This window comes from Haemorhous mexicanus, chromosome 3 (assembly GCF_027477595.1).
Source record: "Haemorhous mexicanus isolate bHaeMex1 chromosome 3, bHaeMex1.pri, whole genome shotgun sequence".
In the NCBI taxonomy this organism is placed as follows: domain Eukaryota; kingdom Metazoa; phylum Chordata; class Aves; order Passeriformes; family Fringillidae; genus Haemorhous; species Haemorhous mexicanus.
The window spans coordinates 44,052,877-44,078,972 of NC_082343.1; the positions used below are offsets into that span (position 1 = coordinate 44,052,877).

At 38.9% G+C, this 26,096-nt stretch overlaps 1 protein-coding gene across 1 annotated transcript; it reads left to right on the forward strand.

Moving 5' to 3' along the window:
* The first annotated feature begins 207 nt into the window (after positions 1-207).
* Positions 208-23,500, forward strand: ABCB10 (ATP binding cassette subfamily B member 10). The gene is made up of 13 exons (XM_059841591.1): positions 208-682; positions 8,081-8,281; positions 8,629-8,831; positions 10,468-10,602; positions 11,991-12,137; positions 12,879-13,014; positions 15,382-15,477; positions 17,915-18,124; positions 18,388-18,467; positions 20,093-20,273; positions 20,515-20,558; positions 22,067-22,101; positions 22,881-23,500. Exons 1-13 carry the CDS (start codon positions 223-225, stop codon positions 23,170-23,172), a joined length of 2,220 nt encoding a protein of 739 aa, XP_059697574.1. The 5' UTR covers positions 208-222; the 3' UTR covers positions 23,173-23,500.
* Positions 23,501-26,096: the final 2,596 nt, after the last annotated feature.

Below are 26,096 nucleotides of genomic sequence, written 5' to 3' on the forward strand. Positions count from 1 at the left end.
TTGGCACCTGCCTTTGAGATATTTATACGCATTAGCGAGGTCCCCTCTGTCTTCTCGGGCGCCATTTCGGCAGGCCCGGGCCCCCTCCCGTCCCTTCCCGGGCCGGGCGGCGGCAGAGGGCGCTGGCCGGGGCGGCCGGGAGGAGGCCGACAGCCGCAGCCTTATCAGCGCGCCGCAGGCCGGGCCGGGCCCGCACGGCCGCGGGTTCCCGGCCGCCGGCCCATGGGCGGCGGCGGCGGCTCGGAGGCGCCTCCTCCTCCTCCTCCCGCCGCAGACCCGTGCGGCGGGGACCCGCGACCGCAGCAGCAGCTCGGGTGCCGCGCCGGCCGCATGGCGGGCTACGCGCCGCGCCTGCCCTGGCTGCTGCCGCTGCTGCGCCGGGCGGCGCCGCCCCCCTGGGCTCGGGCAGCCGCCGGGGCCGCCGGGCTCCGCGCCCCGCCGAGCCCGCCCGGCAGGTGCGGGGCGCACCCGACGCCGCTGCCGCTGCTGCTGCTGCCACCGCCGGGCTCCCCGTCCTACCGCCGCCGCCTCCTCCCCGCCGCGGCGGCGGCGAGCGGCGCCCCGCGCTCCCTGAGCACCGCGGCGGGCGCGGAGCCACCGCGGGAGGCTGCGGGCGCTCCGCCGCGCTTCGAGGCTCGGAGGCTGCTGGCCCTGGCACACCCCGAGCGCCGGAGACTGACAGGTACCGAGGCCGCCCCGGGGCTTTGCCCGAGCGGGAGGGGGCGGCGGGCGCCCCGCCCGGAGGGGCTGCCGGGGCCGGGGTGCGCGGCCGGGGTGCGCCCCCGGAGCGGACGGCGCCGGGACGAAGGAGAAGGTCGTGCTGCCCTGGGGAACCGGCTCTGCTGGCAACATCCCAGCACAGCGCGGAGTATTGGAGCGAGCCTTCCATACATGTGAAAAGCTAAAAACATACATTCTCCCCCTTCTTCTCACTTTGCCATCTCTTAATCTGTTGGTTTTTGAAGGGAAGGCAAAAGTTTTGGATGTTAACAGAACTCGGTTCCGTTTGTTTAATGCCTCTGTGCATGTTCAGCACTGGCTTCACAATCTACCTGCAATAAATTTGGGCCCTAGACTACATGAAATTAAGTAAAAAAGGGAACCTGATGCATTCAATTAAAAAAAAAAACCTGGAATTCTCTCCCCCAAGAATTTTTTTTGCTTAAAATTTTTGTAAGATGTTTTGAAAATTGTTCATTTTGTAGTGCCTGTGCGGTGAAACCAAAACACTGTAGCTGTATAAATTACACCCTTAATGCTGATATTTTCGACATAGTATGAATGAACTTTTCTTGACATTGCTTTTCATGGGTTAATATGATAATAGCTGTTGGTAAGAAAACAATGTCAAATTATTATGTGCTTTGGGTTCTTTAAGGTATCTTTGTTGGCAGACAGCATGTTCACTGTCTCATGAGTGAGAGGCCTGTAGTCCTCTGTAAAAATATAGGTAGTTCCTATTTAATGAGTAAATGGTGTTTGAGAGGAGAAGTGAGGTAGTTAGACATACAAAGAGGTGGTTTGTGGAATGCAAAATACTTTGCACAAGATTTTATTCACAGTGGATATTTACAGAGTTTCATTACATATGGGTACTATATAGCCAACATAATTTGGATCCAAATGAATGTTTATAGATTTTAGACTACCTGCTGGTTTTACAATGAAGTTCTAAAAGACTGTGGTTTTCCCATTTAAAGTTAATCAAGTAAATAAATCAGTTATTTTAAGGCAGGCTTTTAGGACCCTGAGCTTCTGAATAACTGAAAATTTAATTTAGTTCACTTTACTGGGCACTCGCTGCCAGCTTGTTTATTACAGGCAGGGTTATGGTATGCTTGTTTGTAATTATGTTTTGAAATAGAGAAAAGTATCCTTAGTCTGTGCAGTCTGCTGATGGTGTTATCTAAGTAATCAGCTATCACAGTTGCTAAAAAGCAGCTACATGCAATTTTGTCTTTTGAGATAACAAAATGGCCTGAATTAAAGTTTAAAAAAACTCTAACACAACAACTTGATCATATCAAGTCATGAGAATGGAAAAAATATGGAAATGTAGTAACTGCTTTTCAGTGTTCAGTTGGTCTTCATTCTGGGAGAGGAGTGAATTTATGTAGCATTCTTCTTTACTGGCACCCTGCTTAAGGGAAAAGTTGTAGTTAAGTTGTAATTGGGTGGGGAGATGGAAAAGCTAACAGGAAAAATGCTTTTGGTCATTATAGAGTGCAGGGATAACAAATATGGGTAAAATGCATTGTAGGTGGTTGTAGGGCAAATGCAGGTACCCATTGTATCTAAAATATGTTAAAATAGTTGCATTTTGTTCTTGTTGCAGCTTTGTACAGAGAAACAAATCCTTAAAAACCTAGTATGTCTGGGTTTGCTGCATAAAAAGAGGAAGGTTAATGGTTTCACTATATGAAACAATGAACCAAGGGTAAAACATTTCATTTCCTCTTCAAGTCCATATAACTGTTAAGCAAATGCTGTGAGAGCTCTTCAGAGGTCTACAGGTGCTGTTCAGTTCTGCAGGAAGGCCGAGTTCTTCCAGGTTTTCTGTCTTGTATAGAATGGGCGGCTGGTAACATAGGGGTGTAGTAGTACCAGTGTGGAGTGCTGTGTGCCTTTTCTGGCATCCCACGTGGCAGAGTCGTGATGCTCTGCATGCTCCTTGCAGTTGTGAGTTGAAATTCACAGTCACAGAAGGTGAAGTGGTTGCCGTGAGGACAGTGGAAGAGATTGGGAGCAGAGGATGATTTATGAGGAAGTTGAGCAAGCCCAGCTTCACCCGTCTTGGTGCGCTGGGGAAGTGGTGTCAGCTGATGAGGTGTAGGTACAGAGGTGAAGGTGACCTGCTCCCCTTGTGATTGGCAGCAGAGGAGAAGGTCCCATGTTGCTCTGTGCAAAGCCTCTTCACAATCCAATGGCTCAGGAAGAAGCGGTGTGCTCTGGCCCAGACTTCCCATGTGCTGGCACACGGCACCACTTGTAGCAGGAGCTCCTGACCCTCTAGAGGCTCCTAGGAATGAAAATAAATGTATCAAATGTCATAATGTCCAAAAAAAAAGTATCAGTGTAATATGTTGCCTGTCCAGTTACTTCTACAGCAGGGTAGAGCTATGAATGTATTTTAAATGAGACATGTGTGTTAAATTTTGTTTTTTGCAATTAAAGTGGTAAAAAGAAGCCCAGATACTATGGTGGGAATTCACTCTGTTAGTGACTATAATTTTGTGTAGTGATTAGGAGTTCGTAAATCCCGTAGTACCTCCCAAGTTTAACAAAGGAGAGAAGTAGTTGTAGGAATTCCTTGGCCGATCTGGTGTAGTCAGGTAAGGTAAACCCGCATCTTCGGTTAAGTTCAGTTCCTGGAGAAGAGGACAGGACCATTGTTGGAATTATTAAATCCTGCTCTGTGTGTGTGAGACCACAAAAATGGCTTTTCAAAATGATCTCTTTTATATCCTCCTGCCTCCTTGTTTTGCCCCGTGAGAATCTGTCTGTTGCACTTTATCCAAACCACACTCGAAGGAAACAATAGTTGTATTGAATTGTAAAGTAAGCCCAAGGAACTCTGAGATTTTTAATCCCATAGAAAAGTGTGCGCTTTCCCTCTATCAAACTTTATGTGCACTGAGTAAAAAGGTTTGTTTTGTACACCGATCTTCTTTAGAGGCATTCAAGAAATGTAATCTCAGATATTTTATTTGGTAATTTTTGGTAAGTTTGTAATAGCTGCTTTCCTACAGATTAAAATTTCAATTAAGTTAGGAGAGCACTGCTTTATTCATAATCAGATTTTATTTTACTTTAAAATTACACCAGGTGATGTACTTTGATTTTTTTGGAAGGCAATTCTTGTGGTTTTAAAATCATAATTCCTATATGTGTATATATGTAGAGGTAACTTACTGAGTGTTTTCTCATGTGCAGTGCACCAATGAAATATAGGCTAGGTGCTTTTTGTTGCTTCTCCCCCTAGTTTTTCTTCTGATTTTGTCAGTGTTTGGTATGAAATTCACAAAAGGTCCAAGCAGCCTTGCAGCTTTATCACAGAAAGTTTGTTTTTCTGTGTAATTGATTGTTTATTTTAAACTGGGGGTGAATTGTTAGCGAAGCTACTTCAGTAAGACATTGCAGAAACAGTAGCTGCTTATCACTGTGATCAGGTAGGTGCTTAGAGCTTAATTTCCTTGGGGAATATTGTTGCTGCATTATTTGTGTGAACTGTGGATATAGAAGGAGTAATAGCTAGGTTGGTCTGACATAAAGACTGTCTTCTATACAGGGTAAATGTGAGCAAGTGAAATGCTTTACTGTTAAATGCACTATTAAAAAGAGAAGGCATACTCTCTCCTCTAAACCTAGAGTTATTTTGTTACTTTCTAGCATTTTGCAAACTGTATTTTCTTTTTCTGAGCACAGTAACACCGTTGTTCTTAACAATGCAAGGAGTATGGTTCTAAAAAGTTCTTGCATAGTAATACATGCAGTGCAGATGTCATGTATGAATTTACTTTAACACAGAAAGGAAAACACACCACTCATACCTAACCTAGAACTGTACAGAACATCATTAAGTGTTCACAGTGTACTCTGGAATAAGATTTTTGTCTTGTAGTAAGTATTTGCAGAGCTGACTCTTTGCAGGGTTGGTACCTTTGCAGGGTTGATACCCAAAAATATTGTGGTTCAGGATCCACCAAAAGGAAATGAACTTTATTTGACCAACAAATATAAATTTTACCAGTGCACCTTTCTCCCATAAAAGAACAAATGAAGAGTCCAATCTTCCTGAATGCACATTATAATGTGGTAGGTTTTATTCAGCGCTCCAAATGCCCTTGTGGAAGGCCAGTCAGTGTTCAGCTTAAAAATTCCCCACACATTAAGTAAAACTGCACAGATAACTGGTAAAGGGCAGACATTCATTGTTACTGGTAGAAAGATATTCTTTACAAACCCAAAGCTCGTTTCTGACCCAGCAGCCCTCTATATTTAAATGAAACCAGTACAGTACCTAAAAGATTTCAGGAAGTAATACTCATAACTTACGGAACAGTAAAATCTAACTACTGTGACCTGTTGCTGGGTTACTGTGCCCTGCCAGATCTCATCAATACCTCATTTTTCTGTCTTTCATCCCTGATTGCCTTGGATGATCTTAATTCATCTGTGGTAAAGTCCTTATGTATTTGTCTTCAAAACAGCCCCTCATCAAACAGGCTTGCAAATATGTTGTCTTCATACACTTCCAGATACTATACTGGGTGAGAAGGGTGCTCTGGTAAAAACCAGCATAATTAGAAACATTCACTGTCTTGGTGTTGTTTTTATGTGTGGAAAATTAATTTATGATACTTTGGAGTCACTTAGTCTACATTTTGAAGAGAGGTTTCTGATAGCTCTGCCTAGTTTTTGCTTGTAAATGTCGTGGTTTATCAGTTGGCAAACTCATCCTCTTAGGAAGTTGCAGGTTTGCTGTCAAGAAGCAAGCCATGTCGGCCTTAACAGAGAGTGTATTGATCTTAATAGTGATAAAGGCATCACATTGTGCAGCAATCTGGATTTCTGTGCAAGTAGACAAGCAAAATGTTTGCCTAACGTTTCCAAGAGGGTTGCTCAGCTGCTGCTGCAGCCATCTTTCCTTGTCATTGCTCCTGTTACCACTTTGAAGTCCTGGTTTTATAAGTTCCACTGATCTGCCTCACATTTTCTTTACGGTCATCTCAGAGCCTTCCAAAAAAGTTACTTTAAAAAATAAAAGGGTATGTTGTGGTTCTTTGTTTGATGTAATTCTCTGGGTAACAGAATAAGCCATGTGAAACTACTGCTACAGTTTACTCTGACCTTTTTTTCTATCAGCAACAACCTTCAGTGTCACTGGTGTGTCCTCATATCTGGTTGCTGAACACATTGAACTGCTCCCTTCAGCCAGTTATCACCATGATAGCTCCTTTGAAGGAGGCGATGCAATGAGTGTTTGCTGGTTCATATTTTTTCAACTAGTCAACATTTTAAAAGAAACAAAAAAGAATAGCCACTTGGCAACTGTGCTATTTTCTACTTGGTCTGCTGGTATAATCAACATGAGAGTTTCAGTTAGGGAACCTTATTTTACATGTGATTTGTGATTAAATTAATAAAGACACGTATGTTGCTTAGTTCAGTAGTTTTCAGTTTGCTTTAGATACTAGTATTTGCTTTTCATTCAACAGTTCAGGCTGTTGGAAGTAATTACATTGAAACCTGTGCTAGTTTGAATGAAGAAGAACTGAAGAGAAATTCAAGCCACCAGACAGAAACATGTGAGGGGTTTAGCTATACAGTCCTCTTCCTTCTGTGAATATTTATATCTGCAGTTCATATGTACAGTTCCATCCATAGCTGAGAAATTGTCTGGACTCATGGAGACTGAGCTGGCATGCAGTACTGTGCTTATAATCAATGCTTTTGTCCATCTCCAGCTGCCTTGGAGACCAACCAGCTTTTGCCGACAGTAATATAACCTGGAAATAACCTGGGTTTTATTGGATTTTTCCCTGCTGCTTCACAGCTTGAATCACCAGTGCTGCCAGGCTGTTAATAAGGTCATTCATGTATTTTTAGCTAATGAGTAATATCCTTATGAGATGTGCCTATGGCCATAGATCAATAATTTTGCACCAGAAAGTTTTTCACTTTCTCCTCTGGTTTCTTATAGTTTCTATAGCTTCAAATTAAAGATCCAAATCCTCTATTTTTCATGCACTTGCTGGCTGGGCTGTAACACAAGGGAAAGATTGCAAATAAATCTTGACTAAGAAGCACAGGCTGCAGCTATGCATTTTTTGTACTCTGTATTCTTCCTTATAAATACACGGCGGTACTTACACCCCAAGTACAAACTGAAACAAAGCTTTCCGTGTGTGTGGAGGTGGTAAGAGGCATCAAACCACCTGTGTCAGGTGTTAGAAATACTGCTTACAGCAGTGTGCAGTAGGGAGGCTGACTGCTGTCTTCATCATAGAAGTGGTACAAGAAGCTCAGTAGAATGGGTCTAAACTGCAGGACTTTCAGCACAGTGTATTTTTTGTCTTCAAAGACATTATTTGCTAGTAGTTTTGCAGCAATCCTATGAATGGTTGCTGTAAGTGTGTGGTTGGTTCTTGGAAAATGATGCTATATAAATGTCACTACTGTGGTTTTCATATCAAGTTTGTTCAGTTTTCAATTAAGATGTGGTTTTATCTAGCTATCAGCCTTCCAAGCTTGGCTTGCCTTTTTAAAATTAAACTTTGTTCTTGGCTCACGAAATTTCTTTGCAGATTTAAGTTCAACAGGCTAATTTTTGGTCCAGTGTAATTTTCTTACTTTGTGATACACCTTCAAAAAGCTATATAGGCTGTTCCATGGGGGATCCTGCACCTGGGATTCAAGAGTTCTGCTCATCAGCCAATGTACTTCTAATTAAGACTTACACTATTTTTCCTTTTAGACCAACAATAGTAAAGAGTAAAACTAAATGAATGTTTATAAATTTTAAAATAAAAATAAATTCTAAAATTTATCAGTTAAGACGAAATCAAATTTGGGGGGTATTTTGATTTTTGCTTTGTTTGGGGTTTTTTTTCCCAATAAAATTGCATAGTTCTCAGATCAGATCTTTACTTCAGTCCATTGTTACCTCAAAAACAGACAACTGGAAGCTTCCATACAGTGACAAGCATGAATAATAAAACCCAAACCAAACAGGAGTTGAAGGATTGTGTGTAAGAATTAGGTAACTGTCAATGTTCTCTAAGGGTGATACCTGTGAAAAGTTAACCTTTTTGGGTGGTTCTGTTGAAGATTAGACAAGAGAAGCAATTCCAGGACTGTGATTATATACAGAGGCTTTTCAGAGTCTTAAAATGTGCCTTGCCTAAGTTAATTTATACAGTGGCTTAAAATACCCCTTTCACTGGGTGTAAAAGACTGATGATTATTTCAATTGGCACTTGTAAGCTTAATAGAAGTTTCAAGTGAAAAATCATTTCATTTGTACTATTAATGATCTTGTAAGTTCAGAATAACTTTCTTTTTTCTTGTTGATTTGCAGCTGCTGTTGGCTTTCTGGCAGTTTCCAGTGTCATTACCATGTCAGCCCCTTTCTTTATGGGGAAAGTTATTGACATTATTTATACAAATCCCAGTGAGGATTTCACTGACAGCCTGACCAGACTGTGTGCCTTGCTGAGTGGAATCTTTTTATGTGGTGGTGCTGCTAATGCTACACGTGTCTACCTCATGCAGACTGCAGGTAAAAACAGAAGCAGAAGTGGTACTGAGAGTCATCTTATTTTTTGCAGTCAGGATATCTAATGATCTTAGACAAATTCTTGGCCATGGCCAAGAGATGATTTTGGAATCAGTACCTTTTTTTAACCAGACCAAAGGTAAACTAATAGTGCAAACATAAGTATGCTGGATGATTGCTCACTTTTATTTGCTGTTAGATGAGATCTTAAAGATCTCATCTAACACATCTTACCAGACTATTCCCTGTAATGTGCCTTGTTCGGTGCTGTGCAATCCTGTGAATTTTATATTGTTGGTGTCTATGTAAAGTCTCTTGTGTCATGCCTGACTGACTTATGCTTTTGACAGGACAAAGAATTGTGAAACGTTTGAGAGCAACCATGTTCTCCTCTATTGTGAAGCAAGAAACGGCTTTCTTTGACAAGACCAGAACAGGAGAGCTGATAAACCGCTTATCTTCAGATACAGCCCTTTTGGGCCGCTCAGTGACTGAAAACCTTTCAGATGGGCTCAGGGCAGGAGCACAAGCGTCTGTGGGGGTTGGAATGATGGTATGGTGGTCTCTTACTTGCTTGACACTACTTGTAGTTTCACATTTGTTTCAGTTCTATTAGGTGAGTGTGAGTCAGACCAGTAACAATTGTGTGCTCTTGGGTACAAGTGTATTTCACTGGTTATCTACAACAGATGCAGAGATTATTGCAGTAGGTGATGTGCGTGTAGCCAGCCACTTGATGTTTACTCACAAGCAAAATTTGGAGGATGATGGATTGACATTAACTACTGTTTCTACACAAAGTTTTTTTTGTTATCAAGCAAAATGTAGTAGGCAAATTGCTGAATTCCATTCTTACTGAAGATACTAAAATCAGTGATAACATTCCCATGGTTTCAGGTAAAATATGGTGTGAAGGTCCTCATAGAATATCATTTAAGTTGGTTGATTCTGGTTAAGCAAAGGCAGCACTGCATATCTAATTAATGCCAAGGATTTTTACAAGTCTTAGCCTTTCTGCTTTAGTCTGTCAGTAAAGAATATGTTTATGTAGGAACCTTGTTAATGGAGGCTTCAGTACAGGGCATCAGTTAATATTCCTTGGTGGTCAGTTGGATTACATGAACATCTGACTTCTCTTGAGGGTCTTTTTTTGTGGCCTTAATTTTTTTATGCTTATGCATTGGTGTGGTAATTTCTGCTGTCTACTTGGAGTTAAAAACAGACAGCAAATAGTCTCCTCATAAAAATACTCATCCAATATTGTCATTATTAGAAACTGTTAAGAGTTTCCACTGTGACACTTTAAAGCTTTAATATTTTGTCACTGATAAGAATTGCTGACATGAATGGCTTTCTGTGCTCTCTTAAAAAGGGACTCTAAGGCTTTATCTTACCATAGATAAAATGAGATAACTTTATATAACTCATCCTGCCCCAGAATACTGCCATGACACGGTCGTAAGAGGAGTACTGTATAAGCTTGCCAAGGAAAGGAAGAAGATATTATTATTAAATAATTATAAAGCCTATCAATTATGTTGATTTTGAATCTTTCTGGAAATTTTTGTTTTCAATAGAGAAAGCAAGCTGAAATTAAACATATTAGATCTAATGTCAGTAAATCTTATGAAGAGAAACTCTTTAGGTTCATTAGAAGCAATGATCATTACAAGTGATAAGTTTTACAGCAATAAATTAAATCCCCTGTTCCACCCATTCGTGGGTGCTAGGGAGTACTGGTGACTCCATCTGGTTATTCCTCAGTTACCCAGAAGTACTGTATGATATTTCTCTACTCAGAGCTTCTGTATTACACCATCTATTTAATAATTGTGAAAGCACTTTAGAAACTGTGTAATAGCTTATGTCTTTCAGCATTCCCAAGAGATTTCCTGGTAGGCCTGTTTACTGGCAGGTTAAGGTGCTTGACTAAGACCACACAGGGTACCAGTGAAAAAGCTAGAAATTAAATCCATATGGCTTTGTTTATAGTCCTTTGTTCTAACTTCCCAAATGCTGTGGAAGAATGGATATTTTGCCTGGAAAAAAATGAAGACATGATAAATGAAAGCATGGCAGAACTAAATCCCTACTAGTTTTAGAAAAGTAGCAAGCGAAGTTGCACTTCAGTACTCCAGGGATTATTTTTAATTTGAATGCTAAACTCTGACAATACCTTTTTCTTCTAGTTTTTTGTTTCCCCTAGCCTTGCTGCATTTGTTTTGAGTGTTGTGCCACCCTTGGCTGTCATGGCTGTGATTTATGGCAGATACTTGCGAAAGCTTACTAAAATGACTCAAGATTCTCTTGCAGAAGCAACACAGGTAACCTTTCCAGTTAACTTTAAAGTTGCTCTAGTGTATTTAGGTTAATATCTCAAAAGTTGCAGATCTTCTGAAGACAATTGTACTGTTAGTTCTGACACTGTAGTTTAGCACCTGAGTAGTATGACAGGTAAATGTCAGTAACACTTATTCACAAATCACAAAAACAACCATGCTTCCTTTGTCCGTAGAAATATAATACAGAGATACTAGGCCTTGAGAATTTGGAAATGTAAAAAAATTACAAGGAGCTTAGGCTTTAGCTTTGTGAGAGCTAAAAAAAAAAAATCAGCCTATGAAGTCCTGTGGAAGTTGGTACTTCGATTTGGAAAGCACTTTTCTTGGATTATGGTTTTGAGCTTGAAGCTATCTGGAGCATACTAGATGAATGCTTCCTTTGCTAGCAGGTCCGTCTCTGAAGTGCATCCCTGATGCTTGACCTTACTGCCAGCTCTTAAATGTTTATGGGGCCTGTTTCTTAAATATTTTCCTCAAAGGCTTAGCATGGGGAAGCATCATTATAAAGCATAGAAATATAATTAGGAAAGCTGTGGTTAAAATAGTCACCGTTGTCAGCTGTTAGAAATTTGGGATGTCCTTTGTAGAACTGTGTAAAAGGAAGATTAGCCCTCTTCTGTTTGTCTTCCTCAGACTGTGTTGGTGGGAAGCTCGTGCCTTTGTTAGCCAGGTGTGGGACTTCATATGAACAAGCAATTGTTGTGTTCCATTCAAATTTTCAGGTTGAATGGGAGATGAAATAAGGAGAATTATTTTTTTGTATCTTATTTTTATAGGGGAAATTGTTTTTTCTAAGACCATCACAATGTCCATTAACAACTTAGTGTAATTGGTTACAATTGAGGTATTTTAGAATTAATACTTTGCTGTTTAGAAGTTAAAATACTAAGTTGAAATGAGACGTTCATAGTTGCACTGAATTAATTCCCAGCATTGCTGTGATCAAATGAGTGGAATTGTTTTAAGAAATAACTGCAGGCTTTTTTGCATGGCTTAGTATGGAACAGAATATTCTTTATTTTTTCCCTTCCCACACTGTTATTACATATTGTGAATAGTAACTTCCCTATGGGTGTTGTTCACATCGAATTTTTTAACCCTACTTTTCTATTTTTCTGTCTCTGCTAGCACTTAAGACAATCTTGAGGGTTTTTTTAAAACTGCCTGGGCATGCAGTTTGCTTTTAACTTAATAGAATTTAAAAAATGCGGTTTGGGTTGGGGAGAGGAAGGCATGAGAAAATTTCCAGTTCTATCCAAAGATATGTAGATTAGTGAAGTGATATTGGTTTAACTTTCATATGTTCTGTAATATGAGCATTTCAAATTGTGTGTCTCTGTGGATCTGTTTTGTGCTTTGCTTCAATGCAGTTAGCTGAAGAGCGTATTGGAAACATCAGAACAGTTCGAGCTTTTGGGCAAGAAATGGCTGAAATGGAGAAGTATACAAATAAAGTTGATTATGTGCTACAGCTGGCTAAAAAAGAGGCACTAGCTCGGGCTGGCTTCTTTGGAGCAGTAAGTATATTTAATGAAAGTAAGCAACCATGTTATGCAAAGTGTCAATTATTTTAAAACTCCTGATGATACTTAAAAATCTGTGAGTAAATGACTGAGAATAAATTGAACGTATATAAAACTGTGGGAAGACTGGACTTAAATAAGCCTAAATTGCTGTGAAACTGCATCTCAAGATAAAACAGTATGATAAAGTCATTATAAGCCTCAATTTCTGCACCACACCCCATAGCAGGGGACTACTTATCTGAGGCCACACCTTCTATTCAAGGAATTAAACCAGTGGAAACCTTCCCCTACCCTTAGCATTTAGAGGTTTGGCTCCCCAGTGAGAGGAGCATCAATCATCGGAAGGTGGGGAGTGCGCAGGTAGGGGAGGGAGGCTTGGATTTTTCCATAACTGTTTGTCTAATTGAATTCTAAAACTGGAACATAACTGCAGACTATCAATTCTTCCTTGGTAATGATGGTCAAGAATATTGTTTAGTTTTCCTTTCCAGTGTGGGGAAAAAAAAGCCAAAGAAGAGCTGCTTGCTTTTTGAACACTTGTTGGGTTAGCACAGTGCCATGGATGTCTGGCTGGCTTTACATTAGAATTGTTCAATTTACCTCAGTCCTCCAAAAGTCTAGATACCTATGGTGTGAGAGTTCTTTTCATTGCAAGGAAAGTTTTGAAACAACATTTTAGAAGATGAAATTTAAGATGTATGTGACAAAATCTGCCTTTTCCTTTTTCCTTAGACTGGCCTTTCTGGAAACTTAATTGTCCTCTCAGTGTTATACAAAGGAGGATTACTAATGGGCAGTGCCTACATGACAGTTGGTGAACTCTCCTCTTTCCTAATGTATGCTTTCTGGGTTGGCATAAGCATTGGAGGTATGGAACAGGAAATTAGATTTTCTTCACTTGAAAGCATTGCAGTCATTTTAGGGGTGGGAGGGAAGAAGGTTTTTAAAAATCTGTCTTTCTTAAAAAGTCTTCCAAATGAACTTTTCAAGAAATGTTTTTTTTTTCTGAAGACTTAATGAAAACAATAATCTTTATCTTAATATAAGCCTTCTTTTTCCCCAAAAGAAAGCTAACGATTTTCAATGTGCGCATGTGACAGTATATATTACTTTAATTTTTTTAAGGTCTAAATTAAGATACTTGCTGCATTGTGTAAAGCAGTAAAATATTTGGGTCTATGTTAAGCATATTCTATTTAGAAAGGCATGTAACATTTAGCTGTAATTCAGTATAGAGTCCTCAACTGGAAGAGTAAACAAAGTGCTAGCAGAATACAGCACTCAGTACTAAATTTCTGGTTTTCCTTACTCACTGACTCCTCCCAGAAGCCCATACTCTGTAATCTACTGGCCCAGCAACAAGCTGTTCATCTTTTTGTCAGAGCTGTCTTCATGGCAGCATACAGGCAAAAATGAAGATAAGTTGCTCAGAAGCTCTACAATTTACTGGAGCATTCTTCTTTAAAATGAACCTGTTCATTCTGATAGACTAGGAGGGCAATGCAGCTTTTTCTTTTTTAAGACTAGGCCTGATATCACAGGGAGCACAAAGATGTGCTTGAGGGCAAAATTTAACAAACCTGCTTCTTTGTATATCAAAATTCCAGTGGCACACATTCCAACTACCAGCCCCCTTTCTTCTCTGCTTATATCATTGAAGTTTGGTCAATGGAGAGATACCTGACACTTTGAAAACATGGGGCAAGCTAATATTAAATAAATGAAGATTAGAAGCACTGCTAAAAATATCATTGAATAATTTTCATTTGCTATAAAAAATATTTTTAAATTCTAGATCAGATTATTGTAGAATGTAGTTCTGGACAGAGCTCATTCTCATGGGGACTCTGAAGCAGAGGTGTCTTGCCACAAGAGGCCTGCCTTCCTAGATGCCTACAAGGCATATAAATCTTCCAAGTGCTAAGTCTGCTCTATATATGTCATCAATACGTATAGGAGTCTATGCAACCACTGTGAAGTTCACTGTGTAATCTGTGACTTTGCCCCTCTTTGTTGTAAGTTTGCTGTGTTTTCTTCCAAACACAGAACAAGGGTTATGAAAAATAGAAATGTTTTCTAATTGGTTTTTGCTGTCCATATTATATAATGTTTTGTTTATGAGTGGTTGTGGATTTGGACACTCAAACCTCAGTGTTCGAGTTCGATGTTGCTCTGTGAGGCTTATGCCTTCCCCTGCCATGTCCTGCTCTAGGATATGATTCTTTGGCTCTTTTTTCCAAGCAGACAGCTTCTCGCCATGGCTAGTGTTGCAAACTTTCCGATAGTTCTCAGCAGCAGCATGATGAAACACCCTGCCTACACTTACAGACTTGTGACCTTGAGCTGAGCTTCTTGCTCTGCAAAAGTAAACCAGTAAATCCATTATATAAATGGTTAGATATACATATTTTTATATGCACCTTCATTTTTCTGCCCTCCTGAAATAACTCTTAAGCACTTTCCAGGAATTCAAAGGTCATGAAATCGGTGTCTTTCTTTTGAAAGGTACTCAAAAATTTAAGAAATTGGACATCTTATATCTATGTACTAGTCCGTTTTTAGTTTTCTTAGTTTCTGTGCTTATATCAGCTGGAAAGGCCTTCAACCAAGCTACTTTCAAGATGATTCACACATCTGCTAAGAGCTGGGACCCAGAACTATGTGCAGGTGTTGTCCTTAGCTTTTGCTTTCTCCAGTACTGTTTGAAGTATTCTGGCATGGGAGACACATTTCTTTCCATTGTCCACTTTCCACACACCTTCTCAAGCATCACTTCAGCCTTAGGCTTTGTGCCCTCTCTCTGCTATGGCTGGCTCAGCCAGGCTCCCCTGTATAAGTGTAAACCGATCTGACAAAGAAGAGCATTCAGAATGCTCTGTTCTACTGAATGATCTGGGAATATAGCTGGTTGAATGCAAAGCCATTTTCCTAAAGTTGGATGCTGTTTTTCCTGACAGGTAAATGACAAAGGGCATACACAAGCTGAAGTGTATTAACATTTTCTTTTCTTCAGAGTGATTTGTTTTACAGATATAAAGAAGAATGGTGAGTAAGGGTTATTGGTAGCTCTCAAATGAGACTAGATAGGATTTAACATGTTTAACAGTGTCTGAATAAAAGATCCTCTACACATCTGATCTTTCAATGCTGCTGCTGAAAAGTATAATGCTAACTTTATCTCTTCTATGTCTTCCATTGCATATGTATGCATAATTCTGTTCTGCTCTTTGTTTAGGTCTAAGTTCCTTTTATTCTGAGCTAATGAAAGGACTAGGTGCTGGTGGACGTCTTTGGGAACTTATTGAAAGGAAGCCCCAACTTCCATTTAATGGTGGGTTCTTGTTTAAAGGCTGATTTTGTCTTATGGGTCAGCAATACTTTAGAAGGGTGTGTGTAACACTTAAAGGTAGCACTGACTTACATAATTTTCAAAGAAACTAAATGTAGTCATAATCCTTCTGATTTTACCTAAGTATGAAACAGATGATGAAAAATTTCTTTAATAAAAAATTTTAGAAGCCAAAAGCTTAGCTTAATTAATTACTTTCGTTTTAATTATTTTTTATTTCTTTAATTCAGAATATGATTTTGAATCATATTACTTTCTAATTTATGTGACTGAGGACATGGTCTATTCTAGCTTTTTGGAATTTCTTGTTGATGTCATCACTACTTTCTCTTGATTCAGCTTTAGAGTGAGAAGAGTAGAAAGAAAAATAAAGGAGAGGAGGGAGGAGCTCTTTGAGATGGCTGTATCTCATATTTCCACTGAACAGTTTACCATGCTCATCTCTAATGGCTAAGAAATGATCAGAGAAGCTTTCAAAACCAGGTGGTTTTCATTAAGAGTATTGCAAGCTTAAACATTTCATACTGATCCAGTGAAAATCAGCCCATAGTAAGACATGGTGATATGAATCCTAGCTTGCAAACACACAATTTGAGGCCTTTCAGCAACACATACTAAACTGAGTTTTTGAGTTGTTCTGCCATAGGAATCCGGGACTGAGGCATGACTGGGGAATAAAAGGAAGTAAAGGGTAGGGCTGATAGGGGGACTTCTGCTTCTTGGAATAATATGGATGTGCAGCTACAGCAGGTGTTGCTTTTGGCGTGATTTGCACATTTCTCCTTGCAGTAATACTACCCACATTTCTTCTTTGTTTGAGGGGGCAAGATTTTATTTTTGCAGAACTCCAGTTGTTGCTGATGACAGCAGATACCTTGGGAACAAATAATAATGTCTTTTTTCTTGTGTCTAGAATCCAAACAAGAGACAAGTACATAGCTTTCAGATATTTTTACAATGATATATAGAGGAAGGACTTGTGGTAGCAGACTTCCTGTATTGCAGTAGATTCAGTGTTTCAGGCCATGGATAGACTGTGCAATAACTGCAACTGAGACTTAAGATAAGTGATTGCTTGCTACTGTGGTAATAATAAGGATTATGCTGCTAATACAGGATTTAGCAAACACATTTCTTTTCTGAAAAGGAAGTTTAGAGGCTATTGTGGAAACATTACAGTGTGTATGTCCATCAGTTAAAGTCAAGAAAGGAATCTGGAATTGTATGCTTTTGCCTTTTCCATTCCAATGCTACTATCATGAAACTGAAAGCCTGGAGAAAAATGTAAACCTGGAAAAAAAGAGCAGAACTAGTGAAATCTTGATTGCTACTGATGGGTGTCTTTGTTTCCTATCCACAGTTACTGTTTAACCAAACATTTGCATGTGCTACCCTATGCTATGGCTGGTTGGGAGTTAGTTTGTACTGCATCTGAAAAGAATTAAGGGTTTGAGCTGTGCTTCTCCAGCACAAACAAACATGACTCTCTAGTACTGCCAGGTTTTACAAAGCTGGTGGGAACTTCATCTTTTGGGAATGCAGCCCCACTGTCCAATTAATTTGCTTTGTATGGATATATGTCACTGGGTTTTAACTGGGCTTGAAGAAATTTTGTTTCTTTGTTTAAACTATTTATCAGCTTTTTCTAGTAATGATATTAAGATACTTGTTTAAGTCAAATGGTGTGTTCCAGAAAGAAGCTGGTTTTATTTAACTTTGGTAGTTATTAATTCATGGTGGTTTCATTGATGGAAAATTTCACAAAGTGAAATTTTCGTTTCAGTGGACTGTTGCCCAAGAGTTAGGCCTCTGATTGGTATTTGAATTTATTAAATATGCCTTCTACTGAAAGGAGAAAATAAAACTAAAAATGGTCTGTAAGTGCAACAAACCTAGCAGCAGCTTTATGCCAGTGTCAGGAACTGCTCTTGTTTAGAGGAGGGTGCTTCAGGTGACTTTTGTGGCTTGGTGAAAGGGCAATAAATGATTTGCAATGTTTATCTTTTTGTGTTCTGTGGCAACAGGACTTTGGCCTTCACCAATGCCTTTTTATTTCATTGCTCCTAATTGACTTTAATTGTTTACAGTATGTTCACTAATTCAGATAATTGTATGAGAAGTGATTGTTGTTAGTGGTTAGGTATTAGCAAGATGAAAATTCTCCCTCTTGCTGTAGGTAGCCTACAGGTTTCATGCTGGTGAGCAACCTGAAGTTGCATTCAGGAATGATTGGTATACCACACTGATTCACTCATGGCTGAAATATAACCACCGTGGTCCTGAATTGTGGATTGCAGTTATCCATAGATTGAATGTGGAGACAGATACTTCTATTGAGTGTCTGTAAAGCAAGTTCTAGGAGGGCTGAGCTTATTTTTGTTTCTGTTCACATTTCTGTATTTCATTCTTTGTTATATAGAGGGAATCACATTAGGCAAAGACGTATTCAGAGGCGCTTTGGAATTCAAAGATGTTGAATTTGCATATCCAACACGTCCAGAAGTATCAATTTTCAAAGATTTCAGCCTTTCCATTCCAGCTGGCTCTGTTATGGCTCTCGTTGGCCCAAGTGGTACAGGGAAATCAACCATTGTATCCCTTCTGCTGCGGCTGTATGATCCTATCTCAGGTATGGTTTGTGTGTTGCTCTCATTTGCAACAATTCATGCTTTGCATCTCAGATAAACTTTATAAACAGTTGGGGTTCCTGTGCTTGAGGTCCATGTCTCCTTCTGGGGTGTACAGTTACCTTGTACTGGTGCCTGCATAGCTTTGCATTTCTGATCCACCAGTAGAGTGTGTGATTCCCCAGGGGTTGTCATTCTCAGCTGTTCCTTCAGACTCTTTCAGTATGTGTCAAAAACACGTGACTTCACTGTTTCCTAACTTAAGGTACTATCACCGTTGATGGCTTTGATATCCGTCAGTTAAATCCACTGTGGTTCAGGACAAAGATTGGAACAGTGAGTCAGGTAAGGAAGAAAAAAAAATCCAAGTGGATGAAATAATTTTGTGATCAACTAGCTTTTCCTCGCTTTCCTTCTTTTTAAAAAAGACATAATTTTGCTTCTCAGTGAAATCCCTCCATCTCACCATAACTGCTGTTGCACATGCTTTGTCCTAAAAAGAAGTGTTTAGAGCTAGTTCCAGTATTCTATAGTCTGTTTTTACATAATCACAGAGATCCAAAATGTTAGTTTAGAAGAAAAGTGTGCAGGTGGAGACTGGAAGGTAAATTGCTGTAAATTGTGTAGGTATGACCAACCTAATGCTTGCTATAATTTGTTGAAGAAAGTAACAAAAATCTTAACACTTAATTACCTTTTGTATTGTCACACAATCATGTTTACACAGCCATTTAAAAAACTGACCTTCTGTGCTCTGAGTAGTTTCCAGGAAACTATAATCTCCTTTAGGAAAGCATGAAAATACAGCACATGGTAGAATACATGGTAGAATACAGGTAGAATGCACTTTTATAGTGCCACCTTCCTAGCAACCTCCGGACTCTGGAAGTTAATGGTGTCTTAAAAATAAGCTATTTCATCAATTAATATGTTCATTCCCTCATCTCCCCAGACACTTCACAGTGCAATTAACTGTTAGGCTGATGTTCTGGTTAAAAGCATAAGAGTAAATGAGTATTTGTTGCATTTCAAAACAACTTCTTTATGTAATAATGCCACCAAAAGCTTTTGTGCAAAAATTATTTTCTTGTTGGCACATTATCATTTTCTTTTTGAAAGAGTCTATACCAGTAGCAGGTCAATACTAGTATTCAAAGAACATGACTCTACTTTTTAAACAGAGCTCACTTACTTTGTTTTAGACATTTTCCCATTGTACATCACTTGTCCTATCTCACAGTTCTCTGTTGCAAGCTTGAATACAAATTAAATGCACATAATGCCATAAAGTCTGTGTAGAGACTAAAAAAAGAATCATCATTGTTTCATATCATAGAATAGTTTGGGTTAGAAGGGACCTTTAAATGTTATCTAATCCAATCCCCCTGCATTGAGGAGGGACATCTTCAACTAGATGTGGTTGCTCAGAGCCCCATCCTTGAATGAGCCTGACTTGAATGTTTCCAAGGATGGGGCATCCACTACCTCTCTGGGAAACCTCTTCCAGTGTTTCCCAGAGAGTATTTCCCTTTAAGTCCTGAAACACCACAATCAGGTCCCTCTGGAGCCTTTTCTTCTCCAGGCTGAAGAGCCCCATCTCAGCCTTCCCTCACAGGACAGGTGCTCCATCCTTTCCATTTGATGATATGTGGCGAAGTAGGAAGGAAGGGCTTTTGATATTTGAATGTAGAGCTCTTCCTAAACTCTTCCTAAAATATTAGGAATTGAGAGTTATGTTTTGTCAGTTAAAAAAGCAACTTAATTTTTAATTGGTTTTCACTGTCCATTTTGGTGTTAGGGGAGGAGATTTTTTTATTAGTCTTTTATTCAATTAACTCTGGCTTACATATTATTTTTATGGATATTGTAAGTAGGGTCTTGTAAGTGGAATTTATGTTATTTGACATACTAGATAACACATGCATACAATTACAGATCTACCATATTAGTTATGTGTTTGCATTTGTCAGGAACCAATTCTCTTCTCCTGTTCTATTGCTGAAAATATTGCCTATGGTGCAGAGGATCCTTCTACTGTGACTGCAGAGGAGATTCAGAAAGTTGCCGAAATAGCTAATGCTGCTAGTTTTATCAGAGATTTTCCAAAAGGGTTTGACACTGTAGTTGGAGAAAAAGGAATTTTGCTTTCAGGTATGTCTTTATGTTGCTTATTTTAAAAATCTTGATGCTATTGAATGATGTAAAAATTCCATCATTTTTTGTTACCACTTTTTTCTCCAAGCTGTAGCCTGGCATAAGCATTAAGAGAATCCACCCCTCACCTCCATTCCCCACTAAAGTACATGGACCTAATTCTGCTCAGCCCAGGCATTCAGTTAAAATTACCTGACATCTCTTTTCCTATTTCAATTTACTGATTATTTTTCCCCAGGTGGACAAAAGCAACGAATTGCAATTGCTCGAGCTCTGCTCAAGGTAAGCCAGCACCCAAACAACTATTTAACTGCTTCTTGGGGGGAGGCAGGAAGGATTAACAAGGAAGAGGTATTTCAATGGGATAGGTAGGAAAATATTTTGAAAAGGGAAAACTTTATGGCAATGAAGTTTGAAAGGGCTGAGTGACTTAACTAATGACAACTTACTTAATGTCAGTGCTTCTCCCTATATTTTAGCCATGTTTTTTGATAGTTCTTGCCAAGACTGGTGCTAAATCATTGTAAAATGATCCATTTCCATAAGACGAGGTCAAGGATGAAGGAAGACTTTAAGAATGTGGTGCTATTAAATGCATGTATGACATGTCTCTGTTCAGATCTCTATCATTCATGGGTTAATTTTTCTGGGTTGCAGTTTGCTAGGACTTCAGATGCCTTGTCTTAGCTTTGAGGGGAGGTGGCCTGGATTTGGAACAAGGTGATATTTCAGGCACAATGTAGTGTCTGTAGTGTCGTGTTCCTTGAAGATTGGTGTGGGTCTAGCTTCAGGGCAGGTTCTGTGCTGCACAAATTTGAGGGGGCTTCTGAGGATCAGAACGACAGACAGTTTGGTTCAGGGACAGCCACTGGGCCTTGCAGGGAGGTGCTGATGCTCAGCTGGCAGTTTTGATCCTTGCTGAACACAGTTTACATTCATGTTAAGCCACAAAGGTGTCTGTAACATCCTGGCATGCCCAGTTCTGCTAGATTAATAGGAATTTCATTATACCTGTTCTCTTTTACCACAAATACTGAAAAGCTGACTGTATTTCAAGCCATGCATTTTATACAGTTCATGGGATTAAAGGCAATTTTATGGAAGTAAAAAGGATATAAAAAATAAATGAGTAGTTGATATACTGGATATCTGGGGGTGTAGTAGAGCCCTGTCTGTTCCTTTAAACTGATAAAGTTTAAAGCTGTTGATCAACTTTATAAAGGAAGTTTAGGTTATTTTCTGTAATTCAGTAGTGAATTCTTCTAAGGGATTTGAGTGCTGGCAATTTTATTTTTTTTATAATCTAACTGGGAGAAGTTCTTAAATGCTAGTTCTTAAGGACTATGTGTTTTACCTGCGAGTGAAATACTGCTTGTTGGTAGGGCTTTGTTTTATTCAGTTACTAAGACAGTTTTATATAGCAGACTGACTGCAAGCAGAGGGTAGCTGAGCCTCTGTGGAAGAGGCACATAAGGATGTAGAACTTTTGACCACAGCGCTGCTAAGAATGCCTTAAAAATCATCTCTCTCCTTTAGTTTGTATCTTTCAAATGGTTATCCAGGAATAGTATTCTGCTATTTTAGTTTGGAAAATTTGAAAAAGGAGGAGTCTTGTTTCTGTTTTGTCCTCTTAGCATTTAAATTTCTTAGAAATTATGCTTTGAATGACATTTTGATGAATTAAGTATTGTTACTTGGCATTTTAAGCTGTATTAATCGTATTCTGTATTGATATAAATATTCAGATTTTGTTTAATTGTTATCATAACTAATTCTACTTTCTTTTTCAGAATCCTAAAATTCTTCTGTTGGATGAAGCAACAAGGTAAGAAGAAAAAGAAACTTAGAAAATATGTACCTGTAAAACTCAGATTTGGGAACTCTTCTCTTCTCTTCTCTTCTCTTCTCTTCTCTTCTCTTCTCTTCTCTTCTCTTCTCTTCTCTTCTCTTCTCTTCTCTTCTCTCTTCTCTTCTCTCTTCTCTTCTCTTCTCTTCTCTTCTCTTCTCTTCTCTTCTCTTCTCTTCTCTTCTCTTCTCTTCTCTTCTCTTCTCTTCTCTTCTCTTCTCTTCTCTTCTCTTCTCTTCTCTCATTATACATTATCTAGCCCCTTATTGCTCTCTAGTCACAAAAAGGAATGTGCCTTCTAGAATGCATGACTTGTTTAGGAAACCTATAATAAAAGCTGTTTATGCAAAGTGAAAAGGAAGCCTGGTACATTGTGATTTTTTCATGGAGTTACATTCGTAATATGTAACATGATTTTGAAACATGTGCTTAAGGCTTTTTTGGATCTTTAGTTTAAACTTAGATCTTAGTGTAAAAGAGATAGGATTATTGTGTGGTATAACTGATTTTTTCCACCAACTTAATTTGGTGTTACTTCTCAATGCTTATTTTTGCATATGAGAATATGTCATGCCTTTAACTTGGATATGAGTACTGAGCATGTTTGTTAAATTTTCCTGCAGTTCCAGTGGTTCATCTTCACCACAAATAGAGAGGGTTTGCAGTTTTGGCAAAATAAGCCTCATGGATACAAAACCAACCTGCTTTACAATAACAAATATCCTCCTCTCTCCCATCCCCACCCCATTTGTTACTAGTGCTTTGGATGCTGAAAATGAGTATCTAGTGCAAGAAGCTCTGGACCGGCTGATGGAAGGGAGGACAGTCCTAATCATTGCTCATCGTCTGTCTACTATTCAAAATGCTGATTTTGTTGCAGTCCTTGGCCAGGGTAAAATTCTTGAATGTGGGAAACATGAGGAACTACTTGCAAATCCTAATGGACTTTTCAGGAAACTAATGCAGAAACAAGCTTTTCTTCAGAATAATGATACTTTTGCATTAGATTTACAATCCAGAGAAAAGGATATATTAAAAGAAAATGTATGAGACAATGTATGAATAATTACAAACTTCAAAGACTATAACTTATGTTTCAGTTATGTAAAGTAAATGTTATATTTTTCCAAAATGTACAAAATATTCTTTTGAAATTTAAATGTGTTTAAACTTTTTATTGAAAGCTTTTTAATAACTATTGTAACTTTTAAAAATATCTGTCACACTGAGATAATTTCAGGGCATAGATTTTTCTGCTTGTGTTACTTTGAGGCTGTCTAGAATCTTGTTTGCTGTAATGCACTGTATGAAGATGTGCTCCATTCTCAAGAAAGTTCAATATTTTAAAGGTAATTAAATTACAATCTTATCATTTTCATATCATTGTCTCTCTTTTTCCAAGGAACTTTAATGTTTTGTGCTTGTCATTAGTCTTAAAATGCTGGAATTCAAAAATGCATGACACTAACACACTCTGAAAGTTCTGACTTCCACTGCACTGTCCTTCCAGTTACTGTTTGTTCTGAAATGTGATTATGTGTTCTGAACTTGACTGTGATCCCCATCTACAGTTCCTGTAGAGAATTACATATTAAAACACATTTTAGAGAGGATGAAAGCACAAGTTGGAGGAAAGTTCTTTAATAAAACAAACAACCCAATGGAAAAAAAGGCAACCAAACAAAAAAACTGACTTTACAAAAGGACAAAGGAAGTGTATTACTATATGAAGTCACATAGGAAAATCTAAAATTTGCATGCATTTTCTTCCCTTTTCTATTTTCCCATTTCTTTAGTTTTACTTCCTTTCTAAGATGACATCTGAAAGAACATGCCCTCCCATGTATGTTTTTTCCTTTGTAAAGGCATATGTAAGTTTTGTATTGTTAATTGAAATTTCAGTGATAGAAATCATGAGTTTTGCCTAACCACTTTATTAGAAACAACTAGTAAAGAAACTTCTCAAAGACAACGAGTAAAATAGCAGCATTACGTTAATTTGAATAATTGCAGGAGGATATGTTTGGCAGTGAAGAGTTTTCCTCATGTTTCTGATTGAAGAGTCTCTTTCAATAGAATCTCTGGAGATGCAAAACCCCTCGAGGGGATTTTACAAAGCTAGAAACTTTCCAGGTCACATTAAAACTCATCCATGCTAGGAAAACTTGTTACTGGAAGACTTTATTGGCAATAGCTGAAATACCTAGTGCTGGGCAAGCTTAAAATGGCACCTGTTGGAATATAGTGAAACTATTAGAGAATGAAAATAACATTACATCCAGATGTGATTGTATCTTAAAATAAAATTTTCCTAGAAGTATATTGTACTAAAGATATGCAAAAAATAGTCCTGACCCAATGTTTCATTTCAGTGTCAACTATTAGTTAATGTATTTAGAGAGGTTTGCATCTTTAATCCTCACTCATGTAATTTCTCCTTACGTGAGATCCAACGAGCCCCTTTATCCCTGTATTTACACGGATTACAGGAATTACCTGCAGCTGAACTGAATGAGTGTTTCATGTCTGCTGTTCATTAGTTGTCCTGGCAGGTATTGCAGCCGATAGAGAAGTGGGAAAAGCTACGCAAAAGCTCTAGCCCACAGAAAGGCAAATGTTTGTCATAGCAGGTACATTGGTTAGCAGACTTTATTCGAGTTACAACCACTCAAAAAACTCCTTGGGATATTTATGGGACAGTCAAGAACTGGTTAAGTCTCTAACTGGTATCAGTTATTTCTGAGTAGAAAATGAGATTTGATTGTTGAATTGTGTCTCTCTCCTGGAGATGGAGCACTTTCACAGCTGGGACAGCTAAAGGACTAATTCCCTGAGGAAATGTAGCTGTGTAGGGATAGAGTTCAATCAAAAAACACAACTGCTCATGCTGCATCATTTTAAATATTATAGGAACGAGCTGCGAAGAGGAGCTTTCAGGTTTTCAAATAATTTGAATGTCACCAATAGTGAATGTTGGGAAATGTGGATGTCATCTTGAATTTTCTTCCAGATTTTTCTGTATTTCCTTGTTTGTGCATGCATTTCCTGGTTTGGTTTAGTTTGTTTTTCTTGATGAAGTGACAGTAACCTGATGATTTAGCATCACATGTATAATGAAGGCTATATAGAAGGATACTATCAATATAGTGATGCTCCACTAAATTTTAGTATTTCGCTTTTTGCATAAAAGCAAAGCCAAAGGAGCTTATTTGAATGAAAAAGACAAAGCACTGACACTGACAGGTGCCTCATACTTCAGTCCTGCTAGATGAACCATCTCAAGTTTATCTCATCTGCATTTGGGTTCAGTCATAGGGGACCATAATCCACATAGAAAGCCTAACAGCCTCGAATCTATTATCAAAGAACACATTTTGAAAAGTTATGTGATTTTTTTTTAATATTCCATTTTTACTTAATTTTATCCTGATTTTCTTTGTTGATAATATACATTCAACTAAACTTCTTCCCCAAGAGGGTACATACTTACCTTCTGAAAGCTTTTCCATGCCAACCTATGCCATTGAGCAATTAGTTCCCCTTGAAGGCTAAAATCTATTTTTATACCATAGAATAGCTGTAGTGCATGGTTGTTATTTACCATAGATGTGAAAGGTGCCAAGGTCTGCACGGAATATGGTTTTGTGTATTTATTTATTTAATTAGAAATTTGGGGACAAACACAGTTATGCATAGACTATTTTAAAGACAAGACAACTCCTACTGAAAAATGCGTCCTTCCAAATGGTCTTTGAACAGCTGCTTTTTGATCACATCCACCTGATTAGTACAAGCTAATCGCATGAACTGAGCGAGGAATAGTAGCTAAACCCACTCATGTGAATCCTCATGGGAACGCCCCAAGGACGGAGGATAGCTTCAGGAACACCTGAGCGAGAAGACCGTGGTTTAGTTTGGCGCTGAGGGCCGGCGGCGTTGAGGAGCAACCGCGATCGCCATTCCTCTCCTCACGG